Below are 16,531 nucleotides of genomic sequence, written 5' to 3'. Positions count from 1 at the left end.
ATTTTATTATTTATTACTGTTTTTTTCCCCCTCTGAGACAGGGTTTCCATGTAGCCTAGGCTGGTCTGGACCTTCAACCTCCTGAATGGTAGAATATTGACACGTGCTAGCACTCCTGGCTACTTTTTAAATATTGTTAGTCTACAGGCTCTGAGGACCCTTAGGAAGGGTCAGGAAGGAAGGTTCTATTCTGGGATCTTTCAATACAGGCTGTCTTCACGGCATGAGACAGCTTAGAGCTGCTGGGCCAACTCATTCTGATCCCCCTGGCAAGGTCAAGTTCATCTTGAAGGAGGAAAGGGTTGATTTAATCAGTGGGTGGAGTCACCCTCCTGAGTCCCCAGACACTGTCCTGGAAAGCCAGACCTTGGACAGCCGCCCAGGCAGGGAGGTTGAAGGAGTTGTCAAGCCAGGGTTTCTTGAGGATTCTTGGATCCTGCCAGCCCAGGATGAGAATCATCCCCAGATTGCTAAGATCCTGAGTGTCTCACTGGACAGTCGAGCTCGGAGGCCTCACAGTCATGGGTGAGACTGACCATCTACCTATGCGTCAGGGTCTTTTGCTGAGGATGGAGCTGGGAGGCTTGACAGAAACAACCTAACTCCATGATACAGGCTGCTTTACGGTCTCCTCTCAGGAAGACACGCGGCTTCCCTCCCCTTCCTTCTGTCTATGTGGTGCATGACTTCGTGCGTGTACCTGTTGGTGTGTGCAAATGTATGAAGGTGCATGTGCACATGTGTGCCCATGTATGTGGAGGCCAGGGTCTTCCTCAATCACTCTCCATCTCGTTCCTGGGGCTTAGAGGGTTTGCCAGGCTGTGGCCATTGAGTTGGAGGGACACAGGTGTCCCTGTCATCCCTGGCTGGGTTACTGCTGTGTGCCACTATGCATATTTCGAATAGAATGAGGAATCAGAGGCACGCGTCATGTCAGCACAGTGAGCATTTTACCAGTGGATCGGGTTCCAATGCCCTTCCTCCTTCCTTCCTTCCCTCCCTCCCTCCCTCCCTCCTTCCCTTCCTCTTTCCTTCCTTCCTTCCTTCCTTCCTTCCTTCCTTCCTTCCTTCCTTCGTTGGAGCCACTAGATCTGGCTTGATTTCTTCTTAAAACTGGTTGCAGTATTTGTATACCTATGAGGCAGTGCGACCGCCACCCTACATGGTCATTTCCCATCATTCCGGATAAGAAGCATAGACCCTCGGGTCACCTCCCTCACCCAGCCGGAGCAGCAGCCACTGTGTGACCTTGGTCCTAGGAGTCATGTGCCTTCTGTTTCCATGCATGGAACCCCGTAGTGAGTGGCCTTTGTGTCTGTCTCCTCTCATTTCTGATGGATTCCTTCTTAAATGCATTTAACAATTGGGTTGATCACACACCCAAACGGAGCTTGTGATGGTTAGAACTAGTTTTCAACTTATGATCTAGAATCACCTGGGAAAAGTCTCAGTGAAGGATCCAAATCAGGTTGGCCTGTAAGCATGTTGGGGGGGGGTGTCTTGATTACATTAATTGATGTGGGAAAACCCAGCCCACTGCGGGCGGCATTATTCCCTAGGCAGGGGATCCTGACTGTATATGTTTAGACAGGGTGCTGAGCAGGAGTGGGCAGTTGCTCTCTCTGGACTGTGGATGTGACTGGCTGCTTCAAGCTTCTGCCTTGATTTCCCTGCTGTGCTGAACTGGTCCTAAACTGTAATGCAGAAACAACCCTTTGTTTTTTAAGTTGCTTTTGTCTTAGCAACAGAAATGAAGCCAGGGCAGGATGGAAGATGCTCTCAGGTACCACACAACTCACCTCCCCCTACCCCCTTTTCCCATTACTGTCCCTAGCCCTACATAGACCTGTCTGGACATTAGAAACAGGACTTGGTTCTGACTCCCGCACAGTGGTACATGTCTGCAATCCTCACACTTTGGAGACAGAAGCAGGATGATTAAAAGTTGAAGCTACAAACATTAGCTACAAGGGCAGCCTGGGCTACACGAGATACTGTCTCAATAAAACAACAACAAAAAAAGGAGGGGTAACTATATTATGCACACTCCTAATTCATCTGTTTGTGTTTACATGCATGTGTGTGCATGTATGTGTCAAACCCAGTATCAAATGCAGCTTTTCTTTGGAAGCCAAACACCTTGTTAAAAAATATTTTAAGTGTATTCTTTTGACTTTTTTCATATATACAGCATATTTTTTTAATTTTTTGTATTTATCTTTATCTTGTGTGACATCTGCATCTACTCATGCACATACACTCACATGCCATGCACACACACTTACATGTAAGCTACCGTGTGTTTTCGGAGGTCAGAGGTCAACTTACGGAAGCCAGTTCTCTCCTTCCACCATATGTCTTTTGGAGATGGAGTTCAAGTTATCATTTTGGTAGCAAGTGGCTTTATTCATTGAGCCATCTCACCAGCCTTATATACTGTTCCTTCATTCTCTCCACACTCACTTCTTCCTCTCTGCCTTCAAACACATGCTTCTCCCTGCTTTAGAGTGTGTGTGTGTGTGTGTGTGTGTGTGTGTGTGTGTGTATCTCCAGGAACTGTTGTGCGTGACTTTAATCCCAGCCCTCAAGAGGCAAAGTCAGGCAAATCTCTATAGGTTCAAGGCTAACCTGGTTTACGTAGTGAGTTTTGGGCTGCATGGTAAGACCTTGTCTCAAATAAAACAAAGAAACAACAATGTAAAAACCCCAATTACGACTGCCCACAAGTATGGAACCGTAGGGCCATACACTAGAGCACGGACATCCTACTGGGGCCCATACCCCAGGAGAAAGCTCCCCAGCAGCCATAAACTTCGAGCCGCTCTTCAGCTATCGGTGGGGCCTCCGGAGCCCTTATCCCAGCCACCTGATGTTCGAGGCAGGGCCTTTCATGGGTTGTAGTGTGTGGGCTAGGTTGGCCAGATGGCCATTCCCCTGCCTCTGTTTCTCAACTCCCTGGCTACAGCTGTGCCTACACACCCACTTCTCTCTCTCCCTCTTCCTTCCTTCCTTCCTTCCTTCCTTCCTTCCTTCCTTCCTTCCTTTCTTTCTTTCTTCCTCCTTCCTTTCCTCTCATTTTTCTTCCCCTCGCTTTCTCTTTCTTTTTTTCCTATCTTCATTTTTTAAAGTTTTTTTTTAAATGTAGATGAGTGTTCTGCTTGAATTTAAGCCTGTGCACCCTGTGATGCCTGCTGTCAATAGAGGCCAGAAGAGGGAGTTGGACCCCCTGGAACTTGAGTTACAAAGAGCTGTGAGCCACATGGGTGATAGAAATTGAACATGGGTTCTCTACATCATCTAAGGCTTGATTTTGTTTGTTTTAATTATGAGTATATGTGTGTATTGGGGCGGGGGTGTGCACACGGGTACAGTGCCTGAGGAGGGTATTGGATCTTCTGGAGCTGAAGTAACTGGTGGTTGTGACCTGCTGGGTGTAGGTGCTGGGAACTAAACTCTGCAAGAGCAGCGTGCACTGAGCCATCTTTCCAGCCCCCAAGTCTGGCTTTTACCTAGAGGTCTGGGGATTGAACTCAGGTTCTTATGCTTGTATACACAGTATTTTATTGACCGAGTCATCTCCCAGCCCCTTCAAGCTTTCTTCAGGCCCAGACTCAATTTGTTTAAAGTGCTCCTAACTTTGGGCAGCTGAGAGAAAAGACAGACAAGAAGGGAAAGGAGTGGGGTTCTGATAACCCCTTCAGTAATGCAGCCACAGTGACCTGACTTCCTACACCAGACCTCACCTCCTCAAGTTTCCACCCCTCCACCCACCAATGATGTCATAGCCTCACAATGTACTTACCCTGAAGCCCAGCTCTGCTCACAGCTGCACTGGGGCCCAATCCTGCAACACACGACCCTTTGGAGCTGACTTAGATCCAAACCACTGTAGCAGTCAATAAATATTTGTTCAAGACTGGGCTCTGTACTACATACCTTTACTCATAGATCTTGGGAGGCAGAGACAGGCACATAGTTGTGAATTCAAGACCAGCTTGGTCTACACATGAAGTCTCTATCTTAAGATTAATAATATAAAAATATTTGTTCAATAAGGGAGGCACCAGTCATCATGCTACTCTAACAAATTAACGTGCTGACCAATTAATACTTCAGTGACACACTGAGATGCCATGCCATCTAGCCAAAGGGGCAGGGTGAGTGAGGAAGGCCAGGATACACCTGCTGATGCTAAGCACAGAGGAATCACAAGCACATATCCAGCAGAAGGAACCTGAAAGATGTGCTATTGGCAAAAGTGCCTCCCACTGCTGCCCAGAGTAACGGGGAGCAACTGCCTGGAGGCTGGGGAAGACATATTTGACTCGGCAGACAGGTTGGTCTGCTTCAGCCTAGTGTTGGGCTTATAGGTGTGAGCCACTGTGCCTGGCTTTCTGACAATTCGTGTATGTGTATAGAGGACAGACATCAACCTTTCTGAGACAACATCACCTGGCTTTGTGGGACAGTCTGTCATTGCGATCAGGGCTTTCCCATTCGTCCAGGCTGGCCGGCCAGTGACCTTCAGGGATTCTCCCGCCTCCAACTCACCAGATCTTTGGTGTTGCAAATCTGTGCCACCATGCTTGGCTTTCTGTGGGTACATGGAATCCCGGTTCTCATGGCTGCCTGGCAGGTACTTACCTACTGGTCTATCTCCCCAGTCCCCAAATGCAACTTAAAATGATCTCATCTCATCTCATCTCATCTCCTCATCTAATCTATCTATCTATCTATCTATCTATCTATCTATCTATCTATCTATCTATCTATCTATGAATCTGTTTGTATGTATCTATGTATCTATCTATGTATGTATCTATCTATGCATCTATCTATCTATCTATCTATCTATGTATCTAAGTATCTACTTATGTATGTATGTATTTATCTATTTATGTATGTATGTATGTATCTATCTATGTATCTATCTATGTATCTAAGTATCTATTTATGTATGTATGTATCTATGTATCTAAGTATCTATTTATGTATGTATGTTTCTATGTATCTAAGTATCTATTTATGTATGTATGTATTTGTTTATGTATGTATCTATGTATCTATCTATCTATCTATGTATCTAAGTATGTATGTATGTATGTATGTATGTATCTATCTATCTATCTATGTATCTATGTATCTATCTATGCATCTATGTATCTACCTATCAATCTATCATCTATCATATAGAGTATGTGTGTGGTGTGAATGCATGTGTGCATGCTTGGTCATGTCTTGGCATGTGTAGGTGCAGGTCACATGTGTTTGTATGTATGTGGAGGCTCTCGCTTACTTGCTTCCTCACTGAGTCTGGATCTGATCGGTCAGCTTGCTCATTGTCTCCATTTCTCCACCTCTCAGGGCTGGGGTTTCGTGCAGCCACCACATGCTCGTAGCTTTCATGTGACTATGTGGGGATCTGAATTCTGTTCTTCATGTTGTGTAGCAAGTATTTTACCCACTGAGCCTCAGATGCCATTTTTTTTTCGGAGCTGGGGACCGAACCCAGGGCCTTGCGCTTGCTAGGCAAGTGCTCTACCGCTGAGCTAAATCCCCAACCCCTCAGATGCCATTTTAAAAGGACCATTTTTAATCATGCTTGGTAGAATGTTCTGGTGCAGGTAACTGTAGTTCACCCTTACATGTGACTCTATGAAGTACGTGCTGTGGTGTCTACTTTATGAATAAGAAAACCGGCTCAGAGATGCGACTTACCAAGGACACACAGCAGGCAGTGAGAGCCTGGCAAGTGGCCCAGGCACAGTGGTTTTGAAGGAGGGGATTGCTGTTTGCTCCTGCCCACCCTCAGCTAAGGTTATCCCAGGTGTGTGTCTCTTCATTGCCTCTGACACATACCCCATGGCTGGCCTCGCTTCTGTGCTTAGATGAGGCACAGAATGGGAGATATAGAAGCTGAGAACCTCTGCCCCCACACAGGAAGTTGGTAGCTATAGCACAGGAAACAGCACATCTTGAGCTAGATGTAGAGGTGAAGAGAAGAGAGGACATTCAGGGAAATGGGGGTTGATTTATGCCAGGTAGGAGAATAAGGTGATAGCTTTAGCCCAGTATACAGCAGGTGCTCAATATGTGTTGCTGCTGGGTGGATGGGTGGGGAGGAGGAAAAGCAAAGCTGGGCTGGATACAGGGACTCAGACGTCATAAGCAGCCTGGGGTCTCCATCCTCTCTCTTTCCTTCAGTCCATGTCCATGTGGTGGGGTTACCCATGTCCCCATCTGTCCTAGCACTATAATCACACATCTATCAGGTGACAGGTACATGGATGGAAAGTGCACCAGCTGTGATCAGCCTTCTCCTCACTGGGGCACACACTTCAGCTGATGCCTGCTGGCCTCAGCTCGGCAGTCAACCTTGGCCATCTGGCCTGGCAGTTTGTTTAGCTCTGTCCTCATGGGACCTATGCCCCAGCCATGAGTGTGTATTGACCCCGATTTCATTAGATTTTTCCCCTTCCACCTTGCCTTATGCTTGCCTGGGCACGAGTTTTACAGTGCCCAAGATGCCCCAACTATGCAACCACAAGGACCTAAGTTCAGATCCCCAGCACCCATATAAAATGCCAGCTGTGGCACGTGACTACAGTGCTGTGGTGGGTTAGAGACAGGAAGATGGTGGGAGATTCTGTCCCCAGGGAATAGGCAAGAATGAAACACCAGGTTACCCCAGGGCCTCCTCTGGTATTTGGGTATTTGTGTTTAGGAACTCTCTCTCTCTCTTTCTCTCATTCTCTCTCTGTCTCTCATTCTCTCTCTCTCAATCTCTCTCTCTCTCTCTCATAAACACACACACACACGACTTGGGTGTGCACACAAGGACAGGTACACATTTTTTTGAGCACTTGTTAAGTGTTTCTACACATTAGAAAACTTGTGAGTCTATATCTGAAACCAAGTAAGTGGGCCCTGTGTGATGGCAGAGTCTTTACAAGTCCACCAAGGCCGATGATGAGTTTGATGCTTGGAAGCCACACGGTGGAAGGAGAAAACCCTCTCCTTCTAGTTGTCCTCTGGTCTCCATGCATATCACAGCATGCCCACACATATGTACACCCAAACATGTACACTCATTTGTGTTGTGTGTACACATGTGTTCTATGTGCGTGCATGGGTTGTGTGTGGTATATGTACATATGTATGTTGTATGTAGGGTATATAGGATATATGTGCATGTGTGTGTTTTATGTGTATCGTATATGTACATATGTATGTGATACATGCATATATGTGTTTGTGTTATGACCATATATGGGTTTGTGAATATATATGTGCTGTGTGTGTTGTATATACATATATATGTTTTGTATATGTGTATATATGTATGACTTATATATGTGTGGTATATGTGTGTTGTGTGTGGTGCATGTGTGCATATGTTTCCGTGTATAGTGCATGTACATGCAGAAGTTATGGGGGATCTTGGGCATTCTGCTCTATTGCTTTCCATGTTACTCCTTAGAGACAGGGTCTCTCACCGAGCCTAGAGCTGTGATGGAAGCCAGAAGCCCCAGAGATCCTCCTGTGTCTCCCCACAGTGCTGGGTTCATAGGCATTCATTCACACCCTCATCTTTTAGTCAAGTGAGTGATGGGGATTTGAACTCAGGTCCATTTGCTTGGGCAGCAGGTGCTCTCACCACCGAGCTGTTTCCCCATCTCAGTAGATGCTCTCTTTAAAGAACACCCATGTTGCCTTAGTCAGGGTTCTCTAAAGGAATAGAACTGATAGAAATGAATATATCTTTGATTGTATCAATATCAATAACTTAACACACACACACACGCACACAGCCTTTATATTTTGATATGCCTTAATCAGCTCAATGACTGGGCCACTTCCTAACCTCCATGCGGTTAATCTACCTCTAGCTGATAATCCTGAGTTATTACTTACTAAATCCTATATTCTGTCTTGGCTGCTCTGGACCCAGTCAGGACACCCTCTTGGATCACTCTCCTCTGGTTCCTTCACAGGGTTGCCATGTCTCTCTGTTCTGCACTGTCTTCAGGCTTGGCAGCTCACTTTTGGTAAACGCTTAAGTCTCACGTCTGTCCCGCCCAGCCATTGGCTGCCGGCATCTTTATTTACCAATCAGAACCAAGTGGGGACAGGGTCCCTCAGAGTCTTACACACAGACACTAGTGTGAGCTTTGGGGAACTTAATTAGCATTTGTCGTATTAGCAGCTACACAGGAGCATCTGTAAGTTGGCATGGAACCTTCGCTTGCAGGGAGAGGGATGGGGTGAGAGAGGAGAAAAGACAAGACAAAGAGGTGTAGACCATTTACTCTGCGGGGCTGCAGCGACACCCTGAGCACCGTGGTGGCGCTCTTGCTCCAACCAGCCCTTCTTACTTCTTGTGTGGATCCTTTGGCTTTTCCACCTCCTTCCAGGAGCGTCACACATTTCCAAACAAGTGTCAGTCAGTGTCTGGTCCCCTCCCCCACCCAGAGGTGAAGGACATGAGACCCTGTGCATATGGGAAAGAAGAGGCCACAGAAGTGGCCCTAGCTGTGGCCTTTCTCCTTGAGAATCTCCAATAGGTGTCAGGCTTAAGCAAATCTTCAGGAGCCATCTGATTGGTATAGCAACACAGGTGGTCCAGCCTCAGCACAGGCCATCAGTCCCATCTCAGGCATGAGCCTCCATGTCATACGGAGAGGTGACATGATGCCTGGCACATCGAGTCTGTCCTGTGAGGCTGTCACACCCACACTGTATGGCCGTCACTTTATTCCCTTCTTATTGTCCCCAGGTGAGGGACATCCATGTGCTTTGTCTCTTTCTGTTGGACAAACACAGTTGGTGAGATTGGCACACCTGCTTGCCAGGTCTGCAGGCTCCTGGACAGTTAGGGAGTACCTGCTGGTGGCCAGCAGTTGTTTGTCTCCTGTGTGTACACAGGACAGCTGTTGAGCAGCTCATGGGGTGGGGCGCCCAGTTGACCTTTCTGGAACAGCCTTTCCCCGACCCCGAAGGTGCCTTACTCCCGCTTGCACAAATCTCAAACTCCAGGGTCTGCCCAGCATTCTTCATAGCTCAAGGTCACTGCCGTCTCCAGAGCCAGATCACCCTTATGGTTCAGTACTCTGCACCCTGCCCGCCCTCTCTGCTGACAGCGTCCATGTCTTTGGAACCAGCCAATCAACGGACCAAAACTTTTTAAAAGGTTGGGATATGGTTCAGTGGCAGAATGCTGGGTTCGACTGTAGCACGACACCAACCAGGTGTCTGGGAGTCTGAAGGCAGCAGGATCAGGAAATTGTTGTCATTTTGACTAATAGTGGACTCAAGGCTAGCTTGGGCTGTATGAGACCTCTTTTTCAGATTTGTTTATTATTTACAGATTCATTTTATTACTTTATGTGGTGTGTGTGTGTAGGGGGGTGGTGTGTGTGTGGTGTGTATGGTGTGGTGTGTGTGTGTGTATGTGGTGTAGTATGTGGTGTGTGTGTATGTGTGTGTGTGGTGTGGTATGTGTGTGTGTGGTGTGTGTGTGGGGTGTGTATGGTGTGGTGTGTGTGTGTATGTGATGTAGTATGTGGTGTGTGTATGTGTGTGTGTGGTGTGTATGGTGTGGTGTGTGTGTGTGTATGTGATGTAGTATGTGGTGTGTGTGTATGTGTGTGTGTGGTGTGGTATGTGTGTGTGTGGTGTGTGTGTGGGGTGTGTATGGTGTGGTGTGTGTGTGTATGTGATGTAGTATGTGGTGTGTGTATGTGTGTGTGTGGTGTGTGTGTGTGGTGTGTGGTGTGTGGTGTGTGGTGTGTGTGTGTGTGTGGTGTGGGGTGTGTGTGTATGTGGTGTGTGTGTGTGGTGTAGTGTGTGTGGTGTGTGTGTGTGGTGTGTGTGTGTATGTGGTGTAGTATGTGGTGTGTGTGTATGTGTGGTGTGTGTGGGGTGTGTGGTGTGTGGTGTGTGTGTGTGTGTGTGGTGTGTATGTGGGGTGTGTGGTGTGTGGTGTGTGTGTGTGGTGTATTGTGTGTGGTGTGTGTGTGTGTGTGGTGTGGTATGTGTGTGGTGTGTGTGTATGTATGTGTGTGTGTGCGTGCATGCGTGTGTGCGTGCGTGTGTTGTGCCGTGTGTGTGTGAGTGAGAGAGAGAGAGAGAGAGAGAGAGAGAGAGAGAGCGTGAGCGAGCTGGTAGGCATGTGCATATGTGAATGCAGGCATCTGCTGAGTTTAGAGGAGGACCTGGAGCTGGAGTTACAGGCAGCCACACTGGACATGGGTAACCACTGTGCGGGCTCTCCCGACATCACTCGTTTATATTTAAATGGTACCTGGACACACTTTGTCTTCTTTACTCTGCCCTGAACAGTACACATTAGCAGCTGTTGGCACGCCATTGATGTCAGAATGCAAGCTATCTGCTACATGCAGCTGCTGATGACAGACTGCAGGAGGACAAGAGAGGGCTTTGTAAAAAGAACATGAGCGCCTGGGCAGTGGGGTCAGTGTGGGTTCTGGGAGCACTCTCCTGGGGACACTGAGGGACAGCATTTGTATCACGGTCCTTTGAGAGTCTGCAGGTCCCTTTACAGCTCGTGGTTATGTCCTGGGTAACGATGGGATGGTTGTATAGCCTTCCGGGTTTATCATGTCTCCTTCCTACTGAAGAAGGGTCCGGAAGCCAAATGAGGGCTTGCAAGTTGCCTGGTGATTTTCCTAAGGTGTGCTTGTTCCTAGGAATGTTCGGTTTATCCACCACCCACTCCTTTCCCTACCCTTTTTGCTGGAGACAGAATCTTTCGTGTGCTAGGTAAGGGCTCTACCTTTGAGCCATGTCTCTAGCCTCTCAATGGGGGAAATGAGAGAGGCCCTCTACTACTGAGCCATGACCCCTCCCTCCTGCTCTTTTCTGTTTAGCTCAGGAAGAGATCAATACTTCACAGCACACTACACCTGTGGGAGTCTCTTCTGTATGGGTCAGGAAGGTTAGTTAGAAGGGACAGACCATTCTGTCAGTGGACTGGAATATCACAGTGAAGGGTCAGTGACCCTGAGATCTATGCCTCCCGTTACCTGTGCTCAGTTACATGTCTGCAAAACAGCTGGCATTTCTTAAAAGAGTGGTACTCTTTTTTTTAAGGACAGTAGGAAAGTATTTGGCTCAAACACAAAAGCCTTCAGAGATGCTCAGTGTTGAGGAAGGTTGCAGGGCCAGGAGCATAAGCCTAAAGGCACAGGAAGGATGGATCTATTAAACCCCACAAGTTCCAGGATTGGGAAAGAGAGTGGAGGGTTTCTACACTGGTCATGCTATTTACAGAGCTTGAAAAAGTGCGCAACAGGAAGTAGTGAGACCTGGCTTCCCGCAGTAGGGAACCTTGAGATCGGGCTACTTCGTTCTCTGGGTTTATATGTTCAGAAAAGTCATGAATGTCGGAGTTGCTTGTGTTTGTGTGAGAAACTTTCTCATTGCATTCACTTGTGCCAAGTTGCCAGTTGATTCTGGGAACTCTGGGCTTGAAAAGATGCCATGAGAAGGGGGTGGATTCCAAACTGCAAGTACCATGTGACCTGAGAACTAAGAGAAGTCCTCCCTGTGGTCCTCGACACCCTGTAGGATCTGCTCATGTTCTCTGCTCCCCTTTTTGCTCAGTCGTGCTCTCCTGGGCCTCCTGCTTGGCCTTTGAGCAAGCCCCACACAGTCCTGTCTCAAGGCCTTTGCTTGTGCTCTTCCAGGTGGCCGGAAAGCTCTTCCTTCAAATACCGTATGATTTCCGCATCAGCTTCAGGCCCCTGCTTGGAGGTCCCCTCCACAGTGGCCTTCTCTGGGCTCTATTTAACACGTAACTGGCTCACCCAACCTATCACACTATTCACTAAACTGTTCACTAAAGACTAAGTTGAATACTGCGTGAAATTATTATGTTCAAGGGTAATCCCAAGTACCTTCAAGTATTTGGAGAAAGGACCTGTTAAATAGGTCGTTTGTGAGCTGGGGTGTATCCCAGTTTGATACAGTACTTGTCTAGCATGCACAAGGCCTGATAAAACTTTATAATGCTATAACAAACCCTTTATGCCAACCCCGTATAAAGCCAGGTAAGGCAGCACGCATCTGTAGCCCAGGCTCAGGTCACTGTGAGCGGGGCTACAGAGTAAGATGTGTCTTAAACAACACCTTCCCTTTGCCTGCTGGTGCTCTGCGCTCACGGTGTGGAAGGACCAGTAGCTTCAGCACAGGCCAGGCCACACAGAGGCCCTTGTGGGCAGAGAAGAGCTCCCAATTCCCCTGGCTGAGTCTGTACTGAACACGCATGTGTGATTTTTCTTGTCAATATTCCTAAACAATGGAGTGTGCCAGTCACATTCACAGTGTTCCTGCCGTGTCCTAGGTCACCTAGAGAATCTTTGGACTTTGTAAGACCATGTTCCTTATTCCCTTAGGGGACCTAGCCTCTGTAGGATTTGGGGTCTCAGGTGACCCTGGGTGCCAGCCGGCCTTCCTGACAGCAGCCTGAATACGCTCCGTCTCCCCGTGGCTCTCTTGATCCTGATCTCCACAGAGCGTCCCGGTTTATTCTGTCCCTCTCTCACCAGGATGTCCTGCTTACGTGGGTAGGGACATTTATGTGCTTATTTATGGCAGCATCCTGAGCACCCAACACAGAGCTGCTTCCACACCAGGTGCTCACTCAGTGTTTGTGGAGGGAATGATCGAGCAACCGTAAAGATACTGAGTTCCCCTTGGCCTTGAGACTCCATCTAACACGTGTGAGAGCGGGAGAGTCCTCTTTCCAATTAGCTGCTGAAGCACTGTAAATGAAAACGACATATATGTTCACACCGAGCCTTTCTGTGCAAACCAAATAGCATCCAGCTGTCCATTCTCCTGCCTCAGCTACCTGAATGCTGGGCTTGCACGTGTCAGCCACCTTGCTTCCCTTCTCCTCAGTCTTAAAGTGCTGTGCCCGTCAAGTGGCTGGAGAAGACTGAGGGTGCTCCATTCCAAGAAATTGTGTCCTTAGCAGTTGATTGGTTTGCCACTTCAGGGAATAGAGGGACACCAGGTGTGTGCAACGTCAGAACCTCCCATCATGCCCCAAGACCTGTGCTATTGTGTTATTGTAAGAAAATAAATAAAAAAGCTGGCCTGAAAGTACAGACCTATCTGTCATTCCAGCTACTCAAGAGGCTTAGGCATGAGGATCACAAGTTTGGGCTAGCCTGGGCTATAAGAGTAAGTTCCACGACAAACTTGGCAAAACAAAGAGTGAAAAAGAGCTGGGAGTAGAGCCCTTGCATGGTGTGCTCTGGCTCCACCTCTGTATTGCAAATAAATAAAGTAAAACAGAAGAATAGGTAACAGATCGAAGAGCTGCCATGGTGGTGCAGATGTGGAGCACTGTTCAGGCTCGGGTGGAAGATTGTGTGTTTCAGCCTAGCCTTGGCAGGCTCACGTCTGGCTGCCCCCAAATATAGTAAAGTAGGGCTGGAGAAATGACTCAGGGGCTAAAGGTTCTGGCTGCTCCTGCAGGGGACTGGGGTTCACACGACACCCACATAGTGGTTAACAACCGACAGGATCCCATCTCAGGGGATCCAGCACCATCCTCTTCCTTCCAAGGGCATTGTACGCAGACGATGCACAGGCTGCATGGAAAAAGACTCAAGCACATAAAACACTAAGCAAAATTTGAAATGTATAGAATGGCTCAGTGGGTGAAGGCCACTGCTACTAAGCCTGATAGCCTGAGTTCAGTGTCTGGGACCCAACGATGGAAGGAGAGAAGGATTCCTACAAGGTTGTCCTCTGACCTGTACATATGGCTCCTGGCGCATCCATACACACACACACACACACACACACACACACACACACACACACACACACACACTCTCACACACACTCACACACACTCACACACACTCACACACAAGCATACACACACTCACACGTACACTCACACACACTCACAGACACAATCACACACACAATCACACACTCACTCACACACACTCACACACTCACACAATCACACACACACTCATACACTCACACACACTCACAGACACAATCACACACACCACACACTCACACACTCACACACACAATCACACAGACACACACTCACTCACTCACACACACACCACACACACACAGACACAGACACACACACACACAAGATTTAAATAACAACAATAAGAAGATAAAGGGTGTGTGGGGGATAATTTAGTAGATTGGACCAGAGTTCAATCCCTAGGTTGTGTGTGTTCAGGGTGTGGGAAGGGGGGTACAGGGGATGACAGGACAGAGGCCAGACATAGGTACAAACTAGAATCACACTGCTGGGGAGGGAGAAACAGGCAGACTAGACTAGGCTCACTGGCCAGTCAGCCTAATCTACTCTGTTCCAGGGCAGTGAGAGATTGTGTCTAAAAAACTAAAGAGGACGGCCCTGAGGAATAGCAACCTCTCTGGCTTCCACATACATATTACACACGTACCCATGCGCCATGTCCAGGCAAACACATAAACATCCACAGAAAATAAAATAAAATAAAATAAAATAAAATAAAATAAAATAAAATACGAAGGCACAGAAATGAACAGGCAAGCTCCGTGTGCTTTCTACTCTACACAGGAAGCAGATTAGAACCAGGTTCTTGGCCCAGTGCAGCTCAGTTTGAACTTGCCATCAGGGGTCTGAAGTTCACAGGATGCAGGTCCAAAGCACAGAGAGCAGGGTCTTTAGAGGGTCCACTCTGCAGAAGGGAGCGTGTAGATGTGAGAAAGCAGCCCATATCCCACCCCACCCCACCCCACTTTGGCTGGCACCCGAAGCCAGGGAGTTCTACTGCTTAGCGTCAGCCACACCCTTGCGCCCTTTCAACCCATGGCCTGTGTTGCCCGGCAACTGCTAGAAGTGTCTTTCCTGCCCCCCAGTTGCCAAGGGAATACTCAATCCTGGCAGCCGGGCCTGGGGCGCTGAACTTCCGGGCGCAGGGTGGGGTGGCCTGTGCTGTCCACACCTGCTCATGCAGTCCTGACTTCCCGGCGGTTTCTCTCACTCTGTTCTTGTCTCCTCTCTCCCTCTAGTTTCCTCTCCTGGGATTTCTGAGCGAGGCCCATGGATGCCGAGGGCCTCCTGGGTCTCTGACCCCATGCGTTCTCCCCTCAATCATGAGCTCCTGCACAGCTCGAGGTACCCAGGCACGGACTGCACCCTGGCAGGTTCTTCCAGGACTTTGCATGTCCCGTGGTCCGAGCAGATGAGCGGAAGCCTCGAGGGGCCAACTCTGAAACGGCGTGGTGGTGTGGTGGACCACCGGGATGTCATCTTGGCCCACCAGGCGCACAAAATGCACAGCACCCCTCAGGCCAGGAGGAAAGAGTGGGAGTGAGTATTCATGGGGAAGGCTGCGTGGGAGCTATGTGGGGCTTGTGGGCCAGCCAAGCGTGAACTGGCAAGCTTCAGGATGCAGAATGCGCTGATAAGGTGTGGAGTGACTCAAATTCTCCCCTGACAGGCCAGCAACACTTTACCTTAAGGTTGCCTGGAATATTCTGAACCGGCTTTGGGAAGGACCCGGGTCCCTTGTGCACAGTGCAATCAGAAAGGGCTGGCACAGGGGACAAATGCTTTTGTTGGGAGTGTGGTGGGGAAAAGGCTAAGAAATGCTGCCTTCAGAGATACCCGGGAACCTATGTCGGCCCTCTGGGTATCACTTCGGGTTCCAGAACCAGGGATAGACCTTTGTGCTGATGATAAGGTGGGTCTAACTGGGGTTGGGAGAATGTGGTGGCTTCCTGAGTGGATTTGTCATCCCTAAGTGGGTGTTCTCCTTCCGCCCCCACTGTGTGTGTGTGTGTGTGTGTGTGTGTGTGTGTGTGTGTGTGTGTGTGTGTACACGCGCATTCGCGCACGCGTTCTCTGGTGCTTAGGACTAAAACCCTTCCCAACTTCCATCAGCAGCGAGGAAACGAACGATGCTAATAGCTAAGAGAAAGAAGTTTGGAGAAAGGTTCAACTACAAACAATTCCTTTGCTATCGCGTTTCTAAGCGGATTGCTAGGGCTTAATAACATTTTACTTCAAAGGAGTAAAGCTGGGGTGGGTTCCTGGCCTGATCCTGATGGCTGTGATGTACCCATGAGTAACAGCAGGAGCCGTTGATGCTGGCAAGAGAGGAATCAGCTTAGGGCGTCCCTCGGTCTCCATACCCTTCCTATCTCAGCGAGGCTGCGTGTGTGGTCACCTTGCTTATATGCAGCTGCCGCTCTTGCTGGAGAAGGGGAAGCCTGTGTATGCTGTGGGTGCTGATGGGCGGGTATGAATGCAAGGTGGGCCTGACCATGTCTGGTAGGCTAGATTTGAAGCAGAGCATCTGCCGGTCTACTTGAAGCGCCCTCTGCGGTAGTCCCTGAGGTTACGGCGCCACCTGGTGGTGCGTCTGAGTATCTACGGGCGGCCACAAACCGATCCGTGCTTCTCACCCTTAGGTGTTGCCTTGTATCCGGCTTTCTTCCCATGCATACGTCCACCTGTTCACTCAGCATG

The 16,531-nt window shown here is 48.6% G+C and overlaps 1 protein-coding gene across 9 annotated transcripts in view; it reads left to right on the top strand.

Moving 5' to 3' along the window:
- Window positions 1–16,531, top strand: part of Cacna1a (calcium voltage-gated channel subunit alpha1 A) — a 297,093-nt gene that overhangs the window by 1,895 nt on the left and 278,667 nt on the right. For all 9 annotated transcript variants that reach the window (XM_087593877.1, XM_087593876.1, XM_087593875.1 and 6 more), the window contains exon 2: window positions 15,070–15,370. In XM_087593877.1, coding sequence (XP_087450003.1) covers window positions 15,105–15,370 — 266 coding nt within the window. In that variant the 5' untranslated portion in view covers window positions 15,070–15,104. The remainder of the gene's footprint in view (window positions 1–15,069; window positions 15,371–16,531) is intronic.

Source organism: Rattus norvegicus, chromosome 19 (genome assembly GCF_021556685.1).
Source record: "Rattus norvegicus strain SHRSP/BbbUtx chromosome 19, alternate assembly SHRSP_T2T, whole genome shotgun sequence".
Lineage (NCBI taxonomy): Eukaryota > Metazoa > Chordata > Mammalia > Rodentia > Muridae > Rattus > Rattus norvegicus.
Note: the sequence above shows the minus strand (reverse complement) of the source record. Positions and strands in the feature narration are given on the sequence as shown.